Source organism: Podarcis tiliguerta (assembly GCF_965153285.1).
Source record: "Podarcis tiliguerta genome assembly, chromosome: 6".
Classification (NCBI taxonomy): domain Eukaryota; kingdom Metazoa; phylum Chordata; class Lepidosauria; order Squamata; family Lacertidae; genus Podarcis; species Podarcis tiliguerta.
Window position 1 is genome coordinate 61,261,384 of NC_139539.1, and position 21,718 is coordinate 61,283,101.

General features: G+C 45.7%; 1 protein-coding gene and 1 long non-coding RNA gene across 2 annotated transcripts in view; both read left to right on the forward strand.

Annotated features, from left to right (window-relative positions):
• Positions 1-21,718, forward strand: part of LOC310681015 — a 92,056-nt gene that overhangs the window by 66,322 nt on the left and 4,016 nt on the right. The gene's annotated exons all lie outside the window — the stretch shown is intronic.
• Positions 14,180-17,879, forward strand: GADD45A (growth arrest and DNA damage inducible alpha). The gene is made up of 4 exons (XM_083448310.1): positions 14,180-14,648; positions 15,316-15,417; positions 16,207-16,426; positions 17,161-17,879. The coding sequence occupies exons 1-4, from the start codon at positions 14,605-14,607 to the stop codon at positions 17,272-17,274; spliced, it is 480 nt and encodes a 159-aa protein (XP_083304436.1). The 5' UTR covers positions 14,180-14,604; the 3' UTR covers positions 17,275-17,879.

Consider the following 21,718-nt stretch of genomic DNA (forward strand, 5'->3'; position numbering starts at 1 on the left):
GTGCGAGTATGAATTCATGCTGGACATAAGCTTGTTGGAAAGCTCTTGGACTCCTCTCCTGGTGAGGCTGAGGGGGGAAGTTTCGTTTTCGGGCCTTACTGCCGCATAACCAGGATCTCCTCAGGTTTACCCAAAGAAACATTTAAGCCTTGTTATATAAGATAAAACTTTGTTTGCATTAGCCAATGGCCATAGCAACAGTAAAACATTACAGTATACAGTGGTACCTCGGGTTAAGTACTTAATTTGTTCCGGGGGTCTGTTCTTAACCTGAAACTGTTCTTAACCTGAAGCACCACTTCAGCAAACGGGGCCTCCCGCTGCCGCCACGCCGCCGGAGCCCAATTTCTGTTCTCATCCTGAAGCAAAGTTCTTAACCTGAGGTACTGTTTCTGGGTTAGCTGAGTCTGTAACCTGAAGCGTATGTAACCTGAGGTACCACTGTACGCAGAAAAGGAAATTTGATATAAGAGCACAATTTAAAGTCCTGAATCAGCCGTCAGTTAGTGGCCCTTATTCTGACTGCCCCTGCTATGAACCTAGCAACCTTTGCTGTTATCTACTCATTTTGATCTGATAGAAGAAAGGACATTGTGGCAGTGGTTGAGCACCCTGGGATGGTTAGTATAAATGGGAGCGCCTCATTAAGTATTTAAAACACCACCCATACCAGCTACTTATTCATTCCCCTTTTCCTTGCTTCGGATGCACAACCCACGTCGGAGAGTCTGCCTCCCTAGTCGCTTCCTTCCTCAGCCCAGCTCCGATACACCGGTACTTGGCTGGCACAAAGTGTTATGGGAGAAGGCCTGAGGGGGCATAAGCTGCCAACAGACGAGACTTCTGTCTGCCACGCCTCCCCTTTTGCTGTTAAATTCAGACCCATTACTGCTTGTTTTCTGTATCTGGGTACAAACTTGCTTTTACTCCACATCCATAGTGTTTCCACCACAATCAGTCTCCATGGGTGTAGCCAGGGGGCGGGGGGCAGCTGCCCTCCTCCTCCAATCAAGTAAATAAATAAAATTGCTTAACTAAAAGTAGAAATAACCAGAATATTTCAAACTGAAATGCTCCCTGCGGTCACTTGGATGACGGTGTGGTGCATTCTAGCAACGCAACTGGAAACCTGACAGGAGCAATAGAGAGAGCTAGACAGAGTGTGATGACAGGTGAATATCCCGCCCCCTAAAATAAATGCTAGCTACGCCTATGTCAGTCACTATCATCAGCCTGGATAGCTCGTTTAGTTAGAGCATGGTGCTGACAATGCCAAGGTTGCAAGTTTGATCCACGTATGGGACAGCTGTGTATTCCTGTGGGGTTGGCCCAGATAATCCTCTGGGTCCCTTCCAACTCTACAATTCTATCCTGTCATTTCTGATGAAAATACTGCTTTTTTACAAATCTACCCTCTGAAACCAGCTTCAATCCGTATTGAGGAAAAGAACAACTTTGTCTGCATTTCAAGCCGGTCATGTGTAGTACACAGCCGATGAAACCGAGCCAGATCTGTGTTTACACACCCAGGTTTAATTTGGTCCTAAGGGTGAGGTTTTAATGTACATTGGGCTGGCTGACCTAGCCTGCCTTTCTCCCACAGCACTTTCCAGAGTCTATTTCTGGCTCACACCTACAACCGTTTTTGATATGCTGGCACAGTGCCTCTCAGCATGCGCAGAGTTCCTTTTCCTAAAGGTGAAATACAAGGGTTTTTTTTTTTGTTTTTTTTTAAGGGCCAAAGGGTACCATGGTGCTGCAGAGTGTGAATAAAATGCTCCCTTGCCTGTCTGGAGGGTAAACAGGCATATTTGGGGATCTGGTGTCCTGGATCAGCTTGCTTGCCTACGCAAGAGAAGCACAGTGTGCTGACTGAGAACAAACAACCTGAAATGTGGCATCAGGCCGTCAAGCAACTGTTCGGAAAAAGCTTAGGCGCTACTCTGGGTGGATGGGCAAGACAATTGGGATACAGTCGTACCTCGGAAGTCAAACGGAATCCGTTCCGGAAGTCCGTTCAACTTCCAAAACATTCGGAAACCAAGACGCGACTTCCGATTGGCTGCAGGAAACTCCTGCAGCCAATCGGAAGCCGTGGAAACTGCACTGGACATTCGGGTTCCAAAGAACATTCACAAACTGTAACACTCACTTCCAGGTTTGCGGCATTCGGGAGCCAAAACGTTCAAGTCACAAGGCGTTCGACTTCCGAGGTATGACTGTACACACACACAACCCCCCCCCAATCCACCCTGATACATGGTCCAACAGTCTATGAAGGTCTATTCAGAGCACAAAGTTTTCACAACATAATTGCATAATTGCAGCGGGTTGGACTAGATGACCCTCAGGGTCCCTTCCAACTCTTGGGTTCTATGTTATATATCATTTATTTATTTATTTATTTACTTCATTCATTCATTCATTCATTCATTCATTCATTCATGTAAACAATTTATGTACCGCCAAATTGCAATAGTACCCACACATACCCTCCAACACTTTGAAGCCAAAATCCGGGATGCCATCTTCCCAAACAACATCTCCCCCCCCCCCTTCCGTGAGAGCATGGCATCCATGATCTCACATGATTTTGCCTTGTGGTTCCCCCCAAAAAAGCACTTTGGGAGAGCCTGGTGCCCCAAAATGTGCATTTTGGGTCACCGTGCAAGATTGTGGAGGGGACATCACGCGCTCATGATACCCCCCCCCAATTGTCCCAGTTTTTCCAGGACACTTGCAGAATATGCCCACATGGTTTACAATGATACAGTACCAAAAAAATTAAAAACCGGGGGGGGGGGGGGGATATTAAATTGCCTGCTGGAATAAAACTCTTCAGTAGGTTCTGGAAGTTAAGTAGAGAAGGAGGCCTGTCTGACTTGAATTGTAAGGGAGTCCTGAAAAACGGGGCCCATAATACTAAAAAGGATGGCTTCTGGTGGAATCGAACCATGGAGGACCACTAACAGTGACTCCCCCAAAGACACGTGTGGGGATGCACACACCTGAGATGGGCAAACAGGTGCTGTAGTCTTGTGTGGAGCCTTGCTTCCAAAGAATCATCCTATTTTGCTCCTGGCTATTGGCAAAAGCACCAACCAGTAGGACCGAAAGAGCTTGTAATTGTGGCCCCAAAGTTTAAGACAGAATTGGTCATGCCAAGGAGAACAGAAGGATTCATTTCAGCTTCTGCCATGTCACACTTTTTTTTACTTTAGAACTCCTTTGCATTGCTATTCCAGCTCTATCGAGTGTAGGAGTGGCTTGAAGCAGATTCCCACATCAAGGCTGCAATCTCAGCAACCTCGGAGGCCCTTGTTTTGGAAAATGCTTTTCTCCTTTTGGAAGAGGGCCCCAGTAGAAAGGCAAACTCTGTGACAGTCAGCGGTCTCTTTTGCACTTCAGCCAAGTGAGAAGAGAAGGGAGTTACCCTCCAGCTGAAAATACTCCCAGGAAAATAAACATTTTTCCAAGCTCTGCAGCGTATTTTCTCATGCCCTGGTGTCAGGGGCTGTTCTCACCTAGAACGAGCGAGAGGGAAGACATTTGTTTGGTGGCTAGCTTTAAAGAAGATTTAGCACAATAAGTGATTACAGATGGTCTAGTTCTGACTGCTTGCCCGCTGGATAAACCTGATGCTGCGCAAGAGACAATCGTTGCTGGGATTTAGCAGAGATCCAACAAAATAAGCAAGCTTAATTCAGGCTATCTTCAAACAATGCCTCCACCTGTTTTACTGCTGCCTTACCATCTGCTGCTCCCTTTCTACCTGCTGCAAGAGCAGCTTTCCCAGGCATCAGGCTTGACGATGTGTCACATCACATCTCGTCACGAAATACGGCGGTGGCGTAGTCTGAGCTATCCTAGCGAGATCAAAAGTTGAAGTGTGGCCCTCAGTTTGCAGATCTGTGTTTTGCCCTGGGAGAAGCGACTGCCTTATAATCACTGATTCACCCAGGATTACAGGAAATAACGTTATCACGATCTACTGGTAACAAAACGGACATTGTGTTTTTAAGGGAGCTTACCAGCGCATAAGAACTACATTATAAAGATATTCTGGTTAAGAGCGTGGTGCTGATAATGCCAAGGTTGCAGGTTCAATCCCTGTATGGGATAGCTGCATATTCCTGCATTGCAGAGGCTTGGACTGCATGATCGTCAGGGGCCCTTCCAACTCTACAGTCTATGATTCCATAAATCTGATTTACGTTAGACTACACTGAATGTTTCAGATCCAACACAGCAGCAAAAGGAGGGTGGGGTGACGGCATTCACCTCCCCAAAACTGAGTTGCTGCTGCTTATTGGGAAGGAAAGGGGGGCAAGGGGGCAGGGAGGTTGGTGCCAGCACACTGGCAGCGGCCCTGGACTGGCACCATGCCAACCTTGGCCCTCTCTTTCCCATTAAGCAGTGGCGACTCAGCTGTCAGGAGGTCAGGTTAAGTGCCATTGCCCCACTATGCCACCCACTTCTGGCCTAAAGACATTCCTCTAGCAAAACATGCCTTTGTGGTGTAATGGTTAGCGTGTTGGACTAGGACCTGGGAGACCAGGGTCTGAATCCCCACTCAGCCGTGAAGCTTGCTGGGTGACTTTGTGCCAGTCACTGTCTCTCAGCCTAACGTACCTCTCAGGGTTGTTTTGAGGATGAAATGGAGAGGAAGAGAACCATGCACACCGCCTTGAGCTCCTTGGAAGATAAATGTAATAAATAATGATCAAATGACATGGGATAGCATTAGGCAGGGATGAGAACCTGTGGCTCTCCAAACGTTTCTGGATCCCAACTCCCATCAACCCCAGTCGACATGGACTGATACAATGTGGACAGTATTTTTGTTGGGATTATTGTTTCTCCAGTTTTTGCAGTTGTGATATTATGGTGGTGGATTCGGGGAGCCCTGAAACAGGAAATCAATGTCACGCTAGCATCACTCTGGGCAGTGATGGCGAACTTGTGCTCTCCCACAGTTGTTGTTGGACCTCAACTCTCATCAGCCCCTGCCAGGATGGGCAGTGATCAGGGATGATGGGAGTTGTAGTCCCTTGGAGGGCACCAAGTTCCCTACCCTTGTTCCAAGGCCGCAGAAATATTCATAGAATCAAAAATACTCAAAACAGAGAGAAATGCTAGAACTGATTAGAATGTCTTGATAGTACAGCCTGTTCAACAGCAGAACAGACTGCCTTATCAGAAGGGGGTTGACTCTCCTTTGCAAGAGGTTTTATTATGAGGTAATCGGTTTCCTACATTGGCAGCGAACTGGGCTAAACAATCTTTGACTCTGATTCTATGATAAAGTACCCATAACCTTCATGTAAAGTTCTGGCACAGTATGAACTGCTTTCTTCCTACCAGCAGCCCAGTGATACTAAAAAGACAGCTGAATTTGGTAACCAGTAATTTCAGGAGTTCCGATATCTGCACATCTCACTGACGCAGAAACCAGACATGCTGCTTTATCTCCGCTGCTTGAGAAAACCCCTTCCATTTCCTCATCATACTTCCTGTCCAAATGCCCCAAATGCGGTCAAAAGATCTCACTCTAGATTTTGCCATTGGGACTTTGAAGAAAATTTGCGGGTAGTGAATCCTCCCTCTTAATAATTATTCCTTTATTCTTATTTATTCCATAATCTCCTCTTTTTTTTAATGCTTTCTTGTTCTTTGCCTTGTAATGTTTGCATGAAAGGTTGTATAGAAATAGCTTGAATAAAGAATGGCAAGAATCTTTTTCTTTAAAGTTTCATTCCAGTCAAGCAGAACAATCACTCTCCCCTTGGTTTGTCTACTCCAAACACCCACCCCTGCAACTCTCAACATTTCATGGCCGTTTAGAATGCTCAGTCCTCACAGAGCTGGTTTGGAGATACTCCTCCAGAGTGGTTTTTTAAATGGACTTCTGCAAACTTCCACTCCCCCTTGCCTTCAGCAGATGGCCTCATATTTTCAACTCCTTTGAAATCTCTTTTTTTTTAAGTTGACAAATATTTCAATGACTAAAAGTATTTGAGCACAGCTGAAGCATAGCAGAAGACGCAAAACTGACTGACCCAGTACTCTTATCAACCCTGCTTTGTACCTCTGTAATCTGCATTCTAGCTATAGAAGGAAGTTGGTTTCCCTTCTATAACTCCTCTGTGCTAATTTCTTTGTCGTGGCCAAGGGGAGGAAATGCTGACTCAAGGAGGTGAGCATATCAAGAACTTTGCACCTCCTCTAACATGTAGCTAAGGAATGTCAATGTCATTGGACAACCAGGGCTAAATCTGCAAGTAAAGGAGGGCTGCCCATAAATCACATCATTCGTTTTTCGATTAGTTATCAAGTTCCCACAGAAAAGGGTTTGTTGCAGTGTTGCACAGGTCAGTGGGTGGTATAAAACAAATCATTTAAAGAAAAATAGGTAGTAAACCTAATTATTCTTCCCTTCCCAGTGCCAGCCCTTCCATTAGACAAAGTAAGACAAGGGCAGATGCTGGACAGCAGCAGCAGCAGATGCTGGCTGTCCCTCCTAAAAGCTCTAACTATTCCCATCTGAATATACTAGATGACCTGCTCTGCTTCCCCTACTCTGCAAACTAGACTCCTGCTTCAGGTGCACTGGAGGATGCAATCCCATCATCATTGCATTGCAGGGGATTGGACTAGTCAAGACACCCCCCCCCGCCTCAGCCTCAGCTGATGTGGAAAGCAGAGCAATACATTTGGTACCACCTTGGCTGCAGGAGTTGCTGGAAGGTGTACAAGGCGCCGTCCAACTGAGACTCCACCCCAGATTTGTGTAGCCTTTTCCTCTCCCAAAGATATCCCACAAGGCTTAGGATCAGAGTTTTCTTTTTCCTAGATAGGCTACTTTCCCAGGTTGACAAACCTCATCTGCCCCTCACTTCCCTCTACAGCATGTGCAGAAACCACCTAACTCACTGAGGGTTTGAGACTTATCAGCTACCCTCATGTGGTTTAGCTGACCAGGAAAAGCCGTTTCCCAGCCACTGTTGCATACTGACAGCTTCTAGGAGCTGAGTGCAGGGTGGGGACCAAAGGTGGACAAACTACCCCAGAAGGAACATGACATGTCCCCCACGAGAAGTACTACCCCTCCCCTAACACCCCATACACCCCAAAGTTGAAAGCAGAACTTAAATAAAAACAATTTCCTTTGCACACAAACCCTTGGATATCTAAAAACCTGTCTTACATGTAGTTTTGTCCCTTGCCCCCCCCCCCCAGGAAAGGTATTGAACAAAATGCACCCCTTTGTATTGTTTGCTAACAATCTTATGTGCTTCTCTCGGGCAGAAAATAGGATACCCATTTATATACCTAATCCTTTTTTCCAGGACCCGGTTTCTCAAAGCAACCCTTGTGACATTAATAGCTTGAGGGCTCAACCCTTCCTGTTTCGACAGAGGTACAAAGTTTCTCACCATATCTTCTGCCTCAGCTCTTACGTCAATAATTTACTGGAAAAAGAAGGGAGTGAGAAAATCAAGATGTTGACTGCGTTTTCAAAAGGAAGGCAGTACGAAAGGCTATGTGGCCCATTCCCTAATGCTGAGATGTGGGCGCTTGTCTACGCATGCCGAGTTGGGGAAATTCAACAAAAGAGGTATGGCTGGCCCAAGGCATTTTGTTATCTGAGACGAAACAACAAATAGTGCCCCCACCATCCATGTCAAGGTGGATAGTTAAGAACATAAGAAGAATCTGCTGAATTAGGCCTGTTTACCTGCACTCTGCTCACTTGCAATTCCGAGCAACTTGTATTCAAAGTCATACTGCCTGTGATAGTGCTGGTGGAACATATTGGTCAACAGTCATTGATATCTAAAGCAGGGACACCACATTTTCCAAGTGCCCTGGAACAAATGGGCCACCCTGTTTTTTTCTTGCAAGATCTCGGCAGCAATTTTGGGTCCCATGATCTTGCTGGGAAAAGTGCCTTTTCCAGGGCTGCAACATTGTGCAGTGCCCCCAAACACACATTTTTGGGCACCGTGTAAGATCTTGCACACCCCAAAAGGGTGAGGAACAGGAAGTGCGTCCCGGAAGACATATGTCCCAGTTTTGCGTTGGAAGGTATGAAGCCAAGGCTGGCCCAGTTATCTTGTCACATGAAGCAGAAAATCCCATAAATGTCTCTCATGGAGAGCAAAAATAATAAGTTAAATACCTAAGAATGTGCAGCCCTTTCGTGACACCACCTTACTCCCTAAACCTGCTCCTGAAAAGAGGGCTGTCTCCTCACCTGCTTGTTTCTTCCTGGAATGGCAAGGAGTATGCACCTTTGCACTTGTTCTTCCTTGCCCCAGTGAGTTATTGGGGCACCCTTTGTGAATGCAGAGTCCGCACCAGCAAAGACTAACCCAAGGATTATTTGTATGTATGAAGCTCACTAGTACACTTTTCAAAACCTTGCTCCATTTGGCTGTGCTATTCAGCAGACTGCAGATCTTCTTCTTTACAAATGGGAAGGAGCCAAGATAGAGCCCTTCTGCACCAGAAGGTCTGCTCCCTCTTAGAAGATCCCATTTGTGGGGAGCAGCTGCATCCGGATGTACAAAGCAGTGGGCTAGAAAACCTCCTGGCTACAGGATGTGGAGGAAGGCTCCAGCTTGCCATTTGCAAGCAGATCCACTTGCAGAGAGCATTGTTTGATAGGCTGGAGAAGATGGCTTCGTAGTGTTGTTGTTGTTTAAATTTCCATACTGCCCTACATTCTACCAAGAGGAATAGCCCAGAAGCCTGCACCCTAATTTGGGACACTACCGGATTGAGGAGTGTTCCACGACAACTTTTTGTGGGTCACATCTCCCAGGAGAACCATGGACATGGATACTGATTAAGACAAATTGAATCGTGACCCTCTATATAAGCATGCACTGAAAAGTTGGGTAAAATATCTCTCATTACCACAAAGATAAAAACACAAAAACGGCAGATATATTGCTTCCAAACTCCAGCAGAGCTAGGCTGCAGAACTGAATCCAGTTTTTAAAAAGCATGCAGAAATGTCTCCATTATTCCCCTCTTCCAATTTTCCCCACCTCCTTTCCTCTACTTGCAAAGAAAATTCACACACACCATGTAACCATACTTCCTTATTACTCCTTAAAAATCTGCATTGCAATTACCTTTCCTTTGTGCTCTGTCTCTCATCCATTAAGCCTCATAAGGCTAATGCACATTTAATAGTACACAGTATACACAGTGCAATCCTACACGTTTCTACTTCAACACAAATCTCACTGAGTTCTATGGGACTTGCTCCCAAGTCAGGCTATAGGATCACAGCCTAAATCAGCTATATCCACCTGCTTCCTTCTTCTATGGTTCTCAAAACCTGCCCTTTGCTCTAAACGCACACGTACCCTATTTTTATTTTATTTTATTTATTTATCTTGTTTCCTCTCTCCATTCATCTTGGGGTAATTAGAAGAGGCAGAACTTTATCCTACAAATGCAGTTATGGGTCTGGAAAACAGAAATGAGATGCCAGATGGAGGGCAGAAAGGAAGCAGACGGATTTGGTTAGAACGGATTTCCTAACATGGAATGCATCAGTGAATCGTGGGAACCTTCCAACAGCAGGTGAAAGCAGAGCAGCACCATTAAAAAAAAAAAAAAGTTTTCTCATTCCAGTCAACGATGTGATAAAAACGGATGTTTCACATTTCTGTTCCAAACCAAATCAAAGCTGAACACACTTACTAAGGCATATGCCTTGCTGAACTACACAGGGTTGACTTCTGAGTAAACAGGCAGAGAATTGCATTGTCTGGTTGCAATCCTATGCACTTACTTGGGAGAAAGCCTTATTCAATAATTACTTCTCAATAGACATATATTGAATTGGGCTACACACACACACACACAAAGCGAGAGAGAGAGAGAGGATTGAGTGTCTACCAGTTTGAAACCAACCAAGATAGCACTGTAGTTTCTCTGTACTTAGGATATTGCCTAGAAAGGCTGAAGTATTTATGCCTATAAATTAAAGGGGGGGGGGCCTTTAAAACTGAGAATGCTCAATGGTCTCTATGAGCCATGATATTTTGAGAGCTGGTTGGAAAAGGAGAAACAGAAAACTGGGAATTTACTTTCTTTCACCCCTAACATAGGGGTGGGGAACCTTTTTTTAAGAATTCCTCCCACCCCTTTTATTTTCACTGCTTAGTGACTCCTTACTTTCCTCAAGCTAGCCAAAGGGCCCTCTGGTAGTTTTCAGCTGTTTTCTCTCAACTGGGTCTTGTGCAAACACTCCAAAACATCTTCTGTGTTTCCTTCATTAACACTTCCCAGTGTACTAAATGTAAGGCTGGATAAGAAACTACACACACACACACACACACACACACACACACATGATTAGGCTGCATATATAGAAGAATATATCATTTGTGTGGGTTTTTAATCTCTGTAGTTTGAAAGTGTAAGCTTATGTATCTACGGTGCTGATTTTTTATATAGGACCCCAGGCAGAAATTAATATTTGGGAAGTGGGTATTGTGGCCTTGAAGAGGAAATAAAAAAACAAGTATGGAATAGAAAGCATCCAGATTATGGGGGGCGGGGACAGAAAAGAAAAGAAAAGAGAAAGAGTTTTGAGACTGGCTCCTGGATCTACTAACTAGAGGCATATTAAAGTCATTGCATCCTTTATGTATGTATTCTTTCATTTGGAGGTTGCAAAGGAGGAAGGAGCACATGCAGCATCAAGCCTGCCTTGCTCCCCTGTCACCAGTCTTGGAGATTTACAGAAAGGCACACTGCAGTGGTCAGGGCAGCACACACGGCACATGCTCAGAGGCACCTTTTTATCACTTCATGAATGCCGAAGCTTAGTCCTGACATTCAAAACCAGATCCAGGAATTAAAACCTGGCACAAATAACACTCTGTGTGGCTCTCCCCGCTCCCCAGTAACTATAGTCCAACTGCTCCAACCAGACATGACATTTCAGCACGTTTGAGTTGTTCTTGCCATGAATAGTCTTGCTCTCTGACAGGCCTCCTAATGACCACTTTAATACAGTGGTGTGGTTGCCACTTAAAAGGGAATTGTGTAAATTTAATGCATAAAACAATTGGAGTGAACCAGGTAGTTGTGACTTGTGACACTCTTTTTTTAAAAAAAGGGGGGGGGGATTCAATTAGTGTGACTGAAATTGCCACAACTGCGTGAGGAGTTAATTCACACAAACAATGTTCTACATGGAACCATCTCCTCGGATGCAGCTCCGTTTTGAAATGAACCGGGCCTAACAGCCGCCTCAGACCTCAAGGCCTCCATGAGGGATTTACTAACAAGAACAAAAGTCACGTTAGCTTCTTCTCAACATGGAAGCTGTAATGTTTGAAATGTGTTTTACTCTTGGTTTCACCTAGTCACATGGAAACGCTCTGTGCCTGCGTTAGGCACCTCATGGAATGGGTGCCTTCGAAAAACAATCACCTGTGACCTCCATGTGAGGTGATTAGATTCTGGCCAACAACAGTAATATCATTAGGAAGAAAATAGGAAGCAGGAAACTCCTCCCCTTTATAGGCCTTTCAATTGGAGAAGAGGACTCTTCAATGCTTCACTTGATTGTCAGTCAGACCAGAAGCTTTCCTCATTGGCCTGAATGCAAAAGGGATGGGAGAGGAGAATTCTTTTACACCAAGCCAACCTGCATATTTTGCCCTGAGATGACAGGTTTAAAAATGTCATTAACTTGCAAAATTATCTGTTGAAACCATGTGCATTTATGCATATAGATCCACACCAACCCCAGTTAACAGGGTGAAATGTGAAGAATGTAAATTAGGGAAGGGAAAGAAGAATGCGTACTTCATGATTATTTTGTCCTGTTTGGTTCTTATTCTCCACTTCTCCTGCACCGAATGATTGAATAAAACATATTTTTCACACAGTTTGTGTAAAAAATAATAATTCCTTGGCATTACTAGTGAACTGTTGGGTTTTCATTCTGCTTCAGAGTGCTTGCTGGGAAGAATAAGGGAAAGTGCTTTTGCCTTATCAGTCTTTTGAAGATCTGCTGACAGATCTTAAATAGCTGCTCTCATCCCGCTGCCGCCCCCCCCGACCCCAGTGTATAGAACTATAATATTTGGTTTAGTGGTTAGAGCATTGGACTAGGACCTGGGAGGCCAGAGTTCGAAATCCTGCTCAGTCATGAAACTCGTTGGATGACCTTGCACCAGTCACAGTCTCTCAGCCTACACCTCAGGGTTGCTGTGAGGATAGAATGAGGAGGGAGAGAACCTTGAGCTCCTTGTAGGAAATATGGGGTAGAAATGCAACAAATAAAGAAAAATGTTATTTGTACAATCAGGATTGGTTCATGCATGCATGTATTTAACTTATGGTGTTCACACAACCCTCCCCATGTGGCAAAACACTGGTGGAGGGGGGGGGCTGGGGGCTGCACTGGTGCCTCACTGCTGGGTTGCCCCTCTACTGCCTACACATTCAAACAGTGTGGGAAACGGCTCTCTCCAGATACTGGTGTGTGCAGGTAAAACTCCTCCACCCAGAGTTGGATTCTGGCCCAATCGTGGCCCCTCATTGCTTGCAGCTCCACCCACATATACCAGTATCCAGGGGAGAGCCCTTTTACACACATTGCAAACATGCAAAGGTGTGGGGAGGTGGGGCAAGAGGAAGTCTGCCAAGTGGGGCTGGCCTCTCTCACTGAGTGAAGCGGTACATGTTGTTCATGTTCCCTTTTATCAGGCAGCTGAAAAAGCTAATGGTATAGACTGAACTGCATTGGGTTGTCCCCAACATAGGGGTTATCCACACTTACCTTTTCTCTGCTCTTTTCAGGCATCTTGGGAGCCAACTCCTAGGGGCTGAGGTCCCTTGCCTGGCCTCCAAATAAAATATTTGAGGGGGTGCCCCCCCCAAGTTGATGGGCATTGCCATTTAATTGATGTGTATGTGCCACATTTTGTGATTATGCAGGGTGGGGTTGAACTCCCCTGCCCCCCAATATTTTATTCAAGTTGGCACCCTTGTCAGGCATTGTCCACCGGAGCAAGAAAGCTTGGGGAGGTGGGGAGTGCAGAAATCTTCCTGGAAAGCAGTGGAAAAGTTAAGTGTGGAGAAGCCCTCAGAGCAGACCTACGGCTACCAATGCCCTTTAGTCTGTGGAAGGTGTGGTCGCAGTGCTTTATCTTTGATGGCTCACTCTTCACACATGCAATACCTCACTTGGGGCAGCTGTCATCGAGTGATAGTGCAAAGGCCTCAGCTGACCCGAGACAAAGCTGAGGCAAGAGGAGGCCGCCCTGCCTCTTCCAAAGCTTGGTTACCTCAATGTCACTTGCCTCACACACACTTGGAAAACTGCAGTATAAGCACAATTCTCCATAGACTAAAGCGGTTTGCTTCCCTGACATTCACCTCTACAGTAGGTAGGCGGGCTGGGGTGTAAGTGTAAGTACCTCTGGTACTCTCTGGACGTTTTGCTCAGCTCCCAACACCCCGGAGCTGGGAGAGGCGGGAGCAGGAGCCCAACACCACCTGAGGGCAAGTTCCCCATCCCGGATCTTGAGCAAGCGGCCAGCTCCTCCCCATTTAAATCAAGCTGCATCTTACGACCCAAAGGTCACACAGATCACTGCCCGCTTAAGAAACAAGAGCCCGAAACTCAAATCCCCGCAACCTGTCTAATTAAACGCGCCCATAAAATTCTGCCGTGCGTGCCATCCTAACAACCCACAGTGTCCTTAGGAGCTGGAAAACAGCGGCGGCAGCAGCAAGCGGGGGAACAGGACTCATTCCGGGGTGGCGATTCCCATATCTACACGAGCACCAGGCGCCGATCGAGTTAAAACAGCCGCTGCTGCGAGCCCGCTCCCTCCTGGCTTTTGCAACTTTGCTTACTAACAACTATTTATTGTCAGGGGTGATCTGCAGAGCATTAAGCCCACAAACAGAAGCTCGCGCGCAATCCCCCCTCCCCTTTCTCAAAACAAAGAGAGAGAGGGAGGGGGGGGGAATATGCAACCAGCAAAGAAAAAACAGCTGAGGCGGGAGAGCAACCAGGCACCCGCAGCAAACTCCGCCCCCCAAAACTTCTCCCTCTGCCAATCAGCGCCGGGCGAGGGCAGGGAAAGTTACTGACCCAGCTTTCCCAGCCTGGATCTCTCCCCCCCCCCCGGGTGGCCCCAAGTCGAACGCCCCGGCTCATTTGCATGCCCCAATAGGGTGGCCGCATGCAAACGAGCCGGGAGACGGTTGGCTGGGGGTTGGCAGGATAACTCCTGCCCGGGGAGCCCTTTGTCCCTCAAAGTGGCAGCGCCGTGTGGGGAGAGGGAGGAGCGGGGAAGTGCGCGAAGGGATCGGCCTGAGCAGCGGGGCTGCAAGTGCCCGGGTGGGCGAGGAAGGCGAAAGGCAGGAGCGAAGCAGCGCCGCCGCCCCGAAGGATTTGACTTACTGGAGGGGACACTTACCCAGATTCCCCTGAGGGCAGCCGGAGGAGCCGAGAAGCAAGGCAGAGGGCGCAGGGCGAGGAGGAGGATTGAAGGCTGCCTCTCCCGTTCCCCCCGTTGGATTGGTTTCTTTGCAGGGATCTGCAGCTGCAATATGACTCTGGAAGACCTCGCTGGGGAGCACCAGACTTTCGGAAGGTACGCGATGGCAGCAGCTGCAGCTCGGTTTTGCGATGCGTGGAGGTTGGAGGGACAGGAGTTTGCCCGCTGCAGATTTCGCTGAGCTCTCCGGATCGAGGCAGTACAGGGTCGCCCAGCTCGCCGCCGCGACCGCCAGTCGCCTCACAGCTGGGGCCGGTGGCGGGGAGGGAGAAAAAAATGCTCTGGTGCAAAAAAATAAAATTGCCTGGAGGGGATCTGCGGAAGAAAGTAGATCCGCGCGTAAGGAAGAAAACCGGGAGTCGATTGCAGAGTGTGCGTGTGTCAGAGAGAGAGAGAGAGAGAGGCGTGGCGGGTTGTAGCCTTTTCCCTTCTTTTCTTTTTCCTGACAGGATAAGCAAGCGCACCTTTAACTCCAAATAACCTGCGCTTGGAAGCGATTTTCCTGTGGGAGCACTTGGCTCCCGCTTATTTCTGAACAGATCCCATTCAGGGGAGTTTCCAGCTCAGCTTCCCCTCAGTTTTGCAGGGCATGAGGGCGCCAGGAGGGAATGTGGGCTGGGGGGGGAGCTACTTAAGGCAAGGTGATCTATTCTCCCCCCCCCCCTTGGATTTGTTTGGTGTGTTTTATTTAAATAAAAACGCTAATTAGAGCCTCTCGCTGCTTCCCCACCCCCCTTTTTATTTTTTCTTCGGATGCCATCAGCATGGAGAAGGTAGGGGATGCCCTGGAGGAAGTCCTGAGCAAAGCCCTGACTCAGAGAAGCATCACCATCGGAGTGTATGAGGCTGCCAAGCTGCTCAACGTGTAAGTGAGAAACTGGCTTGCTGGTGCCCTTTTGTATTGATGAGTAACAAGAAACAGGTCCTCCCACCTCTCTTAGGGCAGCTGTGCCTGAGGACTTTTCTGAAGAAACACTAGATCAGTTAAGAGGCAAACTTGCACTGTGCAGATAGGAAAACTTCCGGGCAGCTGTGTGGACATTGAATACTTGATCATGCATAACTGCCCCTACTTAGGCACAGAGTTTCGTCTGTGGGGCAGATTTCAGAAAAAAACCTCTCCCCTTTTTACCCACAATGCCAGAGTTCCAAGCACCCAGTTGACAGTTGACACAATGGGAACTGCTGAACAGCGGTTTTGAAAATGTGCCCGTCCCCTTTAGTTTGGTGCTGAAATGTAATCGGGTTCCCCTCCCCCTTTGTGTCTGTGTGTGTGTGGGGGGGAGAAAGTGCAACAAAAACCCTCCCCCTTGCTCCACAGACCTTAGATAGCCCTTGAAAATTCAGCTCTTAAAATCCAGGGTGTGAAAGGTCAACCACATTGGGTGATAGCCAATGAAGTTTGTCTTGAAATAGATGTAATAATCATGTTCATTGATTTCAGTGGTGAGTGAAATTTAGCTGAGTACAGTTCATAGAAAATAACATAATAGGACCCCACCCCCCCGTGTATAGTATATAGACAGTCGCGTTACCATGTGTTCATATGCCCTGTGACTTTGGTTCCTGTTTTGTCTCCCTTATGTCGTTGAAAAATGCATCATTGTTTGTTGGGGCTGTGACTAACTTAGCTGGCATTGTTTTATCCCTCCAGGGATCCAGATAATGTGGTGCTTTGTCTGCTGGCAGCCGATGAGGAAGACAACCAGGATGTTGCACTACAAATTCACTTCACCCTGATCCAAGCTTTCTGTTGTGAGAATGACATTAACATACTCCGAGTGAGCAACCCAAGTCGGCTAGCGGAGCTGCTGCTCCTGGGGGCGAGTGGAGGGGGCGAGCAGCCTGCAGACCTGCACTGTGTGCTTGTGACAGTAAGTGCTGTGTTTCATTAACATGTTGGGCATAGAGGGCAGCCAGCATGACCTCACTGTTGCTTCAGAGTCTCCTTCTGGACTGTACAGCATTTCTTTGAAAGAAGCTGAATTGCAAATTGTAAAAATCTGTCTAAATACTCTAATCTCACTCTGGCTTAAAACAAAAACTGTAGTGGTTTCTTCAGTGTCCTTGCACTGGTGCACCTCTGCTTCTGTGGTTTGAAGGAAAGATCAGCATGACCTCTTTCACTAACCTTTTCCCCTGCACAAATCGTACCACGCTTCCTACTTTGCTCATAGGGATTTTCGAGGCAAAGACATGTTCAAGCATGTTTCATCCTGCTGTCAGCAGGAGAAAACAACCCCATGAGTCACTTTCTACAGTAACTCCCTGTCTATATTTGTCTTTCCTTATTACTAATTGGCTCAGAGGTCATTATTAGATAACTCAGTTGAACTGTGATGAAAATACTCAGTCACTGTTACTCAATTCACCCAATTGAATGGGAATTGTGGACTTGTTAACCATAGCACAGGAACATTGGTTTGTTTTTGAAAAATGATGTTTCTTTTACTGGTTTTAAAGAAAATAATTCCAAAATACCCTGTTGAATGTGCTACAAACTCAAAATTTACGCAGATCATTTATATTCAGTCTCTTTTACTGTTAGCAGTATCATTTAATTTTATTTTGTGCTGACAATGATCCTTTTCCCTTTCTCCCCTTTCAGAATCCACATGCCTCTCAATGGAAGGATCCAGCCTTAAGTCAGCTGATTTGCTTTTGCCGGGAAAGCCGCTACATGGACCAGTGGGTTCCAGTGATTAACCTTCCCGAACGATGACAGCATATGGATGAAGCTGAATTGAACAGAAAAATTGCACTGAAGTTTCAAAATACTTTAGTAGCTTGCTCAGGAAGCAATTTCCCAGCCTGACACAAGGATTACAGTAACTGATGTCAAGTTGAGGTTGAACTACATGTTGTGAGAAACGGAGAGACATTTGACTTTGCTGTTGGAAGATGATGGACCCGAAGCAGAGCTATGTTGGGGAGCAATAGGAAGTCCTTGTGGAGGAAGTCTGAGTTCTGCAAGAAGGTTGCAAAAACAGTGTGCCGATTTCCTTTCAGAACACACCAAATGTGCTTTGTTGGAGTTGTAGAAGAGCACCTTTTAGTTTCCGTTTTTAAATACCTTTCACTTGTAAGAGCTAAAAGGATTAATTATTCTTAAATCTTTGTTCCAACATGCTTGATTTCTTAAGTTTTTATTCTAAGAAATATTAACTTATTTTATGATACCGATGAAAGATTTATTTATGCTTGGGATTTTCAAGAGCAATCCTGCTTGCACCCCTTGTATTAAAAATGTTTGAACTGCTATATTTTAATAAATTGTTTGAAACTGGACTGTGTTCGCTGAAATAAAATTTTCAAAGCTATGGCAAATCAGTGTTTTTGCTTTTGTAAGTGAGCAGAAGGAGTTGGTTTTGGCAAAGCAGTTCTTGGAAAGCTGATAACTGCAAATGCCTGGATCATGCTGATCTAGGACCATGCCTCTAGGACATTGCACACAGAGCACAGGGTGTTCAAAATTTGGCTGGAAAGGTCCTAGATGTTCATTATCATGAACTGCATGGCCACTCCTGCACAAAAGATGAACAATTCACAAACAAAATGAAAGAATTTGTGTGGACATTGGGGGAAGAAGTTGTCACTACCTGCCTCCCAGGAAGTAGCTACCGGTAAATGTGACACTTGACACTCTTCAACTGTATACAGTCAGAGCAAATGGATTATTTTACGGAAATGTATTTTCCCAGATAACAAATCTTTACACAGCGTATCTGGAAAAAATAAAAATGTGGCATCGCTGGAATGCTGGGGAAACATACGTTGTGTGCAATAAAGGCACATTTCTGATAAAAGGACCTAAACATCTATGAAGGGCCAATTATTATTTAAGATCTGCAAGTTGAATAAGCAACAAATCAAATTGCAAATGTTCTCTGAAAGTCTCCTAGGATGGATGATATTTGAAAGAGAAATGCCACATGATAAATGTCTTAAAAAGATTACTGTAGCTAGCTGAATCAGGAAAGATATTTTCAAAATTGAGTGGAATCTAGGGAATGGCATGCACCAAACTCAGTAAGCTACATCACATAACTTTTTCAGAGAGATCAGGCCACTTGAAAACCATCCCAATAGCTACATACATTATGATTTCATTTTTACAGGTTGTTAGGAAAGACCCATTGAGCTGCTTGTATTATGCACAAGAGATATGTTTTGAAGAGGGCACTGCCTAAGTATATACATATGAGAAGCAAATGAAAGGCAAAGACTTTGCAGAAGCTTTTGAAAGTAAAGGGAAATATTCTGGAACAAGGCAAAAAGATCAACAACACTAGGGTTGTAAACAAAGAGAGGTCAGGGCATATTGTGAAGGCCAGTGAGCAGGAAATCAAATTTACAATTTTCTGGGTATGAGCACTCACCGGGGACTTTAAAGGCTAAACCATCACATTTATAAAAGCAGCAGATGCTCTTTGTATTCAATACAAGACCAGATACAGCCCAATGCATTTTCATATATGAGGTAGAAACTCTCTTAATGGCATCCCATAATCCAGTATCTGCTGCAGACTACTTACATCCTGAGTAATGGTACAGCTGCCCCGTAGCAGATGCCTTATGCTGCTCTCATACATTGCTGTATATACTCCAGAGAACACGTCCGGATCTTAGCTTTTTCCTAGGCTGTGGCAACTACATTTAAAGGGCAACTTGTAATCCTGCAGATGTTGGGACTTCCATTTCTCATCAGTCTCAGCCAGCGTGGCTGTGGGTCAGTATGATGGGAGTGGCAGCCTAGTAACCGTTGCTCTTGTTATTTAATACAATTTTTTTTGCACCCCAGCGGCTCAAAGTGACTTACGCAATAAAAATAGAAATAACAAAGACATTAAAATAAGGCATAAATGAACAAAACACTCATCCAAAAATATATTTAAAAGAACGTGAGCTACCCACCCCACTTAAAAGATGGGCACCCTCCCCAAAAACCAAAAGCCCAGGTAAAGAAGGTTTTGCCTTGTGCCCAAGGACAGATATGGATGGTGCCAGGTGTGCTTTCCTGGGGAGAGTGTTCCACAAGCAAGGGGCCACCACTTAAAAGGCCTGCTCCCATGTTGCCACTCTCAGCACTTCCCTTGGATAGAGTACACAACAGTGTGTCTGGGTTGGTTCATGTGGACAGAGGCAGTCCTTGAGGTATTGGGAGTCCTGGCCTGCGGAAGGTGTCATAGGTCAAAACCAGGACTTTGAATTGAGCCTGGAAATTAATTAGCATCCAGTGCAATTTGAGGCAGGAGACAGTCTTGCCCCAGTCAGCAATCTGGTTGCTGAGTTCTGCATCAGCTGCAGTTTCCAAGCTGTTTTCGAAGGCGGCCCCTTGGACAATGCATTGCAGTAATACAACTTAGCGCAGACAACTGAAGCTAGGCTATTTCTGTCCCATCTGGAGGGCACACAGGTTCCCCACCCTTTGCAAATGGGACATGCGGAAGCAGCCTAATTGTGCAAATCTTTCCTCGGGCAACGTGTTTCATAAAGGAGTATCTCGCATGAGTGTCCCATACAATGATACAATAGAGCTGGTTATCATACCACTCTTGCACAGGTTCCGATGCTGCACCGAACAAGGAAGTTATGCTGCCCAAGGCCAGACTTCGGTGCAAGGGATGTTGTTGTGAACCTGGTCAGTACTCAAGGCCCAGAAAGCATTAGTGATATGTCAAAAATAATGTTATTGGGAGCTAGAAAACAGGGATAAAAAAAGCACACATCACTCATCAGCTTACCCTAAGCTATTGAGCCTTGAAGGAAAGAAGAAGCAAAAGCACAAACTGCAGCACAAAGAACAACAAAAAATTAGCAATGAAAGAAAGCATGCAATTATTTGAAACATGACACTGTCCCTTGAAACCTTGAATTGCTGCTTTGCATGCAGTTTTAAGTATCAGTTTGACACTGAAATATATACAATTAAAGCATACTGGGCTTCCAAAAATATTTTTCCACTGTATTTTAATCGTAAAAATTTAGAGGCAGAAATGCTGCTCATTAAAATAATTCTGTGAAACTTTATTTATTTATTTTTTAAAGCTGGTAGTAAGCAAGAGAGCCATCATTCAAGGATTGCTGGTATGGAATGCTACATGCCTGAATGAAAGGAATGGAATGGAGACTGCTCAGCAGCATATGCCAGATGGATGGAACCAGATGGCCGAGAATCCTGCACGCAGTTAAAGAACTATGACTAACTGCTGATGAAACTGAAGCTAAAGTATGTGTGTAGCTGCAAAAACTTGAAAACTAGTTTGCTAAGTCATCACTTGAAACTGCCGAAACGAAAACCTGAAAGGTATCAACCCCATCTTATCCTCTGTGCACACACAACTGGAGCTCTGTACACATTAGGAATGCTGCAGGTGGAGAATGCCCTTGGATCTTTCTGCAGGCGTGTCTAATTGTGCCACGCAGTGTCACTTGAAACATGTTAAAGCAGCATGCACAAAACATACACGAGTGGTATATGGCATGCATTCTCTGGATGAAATTTACAAATATGCCTTAACCAGGGAGGCAAAAAAAAGATAGGAAGGGTAAATGAACACCTTGCTTTTTCAGAAGACTGCAGCTCCGTCATTCATCCCAACTCTCCCCATGCACAGTGATGAGCAAGCAGATTATTCAGTCGGAGAAAATTGCCTCCTACTGCATTGAGAGCAGGGAAAAGGGTGTGCTAGCTTAACAAGCCTTTTTTACACAACAGGCTGCCGCAGGAGCCTTCACACAGAAATATATGCAATGTAAGAAGGGACCTCTATAGGCTGCAGACTGCCAAAATCCAGGTGAGCTCCCTTTGTGCACTGGTGAAAGCAATGGAATGTCCACAACTTTTGCTAGCCGACGGCATGTATTCCACTCCACCGATTTCCACTGCTGTCCACAACTCATTGTTTCTTGCTGGACCAGAGGCAGGCACACCGAGCAGAACAGCAACCACAGGCAAACTCTCTAGGTTGAATGAGAAACTATTGAATGCCCATATCTGCCTGCTCAACAAGTAGCACTTCAATGTTGACCCCAGGAGGCTATCGACAGGAGTAAGAAGTGGATCTGGGGCAAGAGGGATGGCACCTGTCTGTGGTCATGGGCATTTAACCAGACATCAGAAAATGGATTTGTTGCAGTTTCTACCTGCTGGTCATTACTAACCC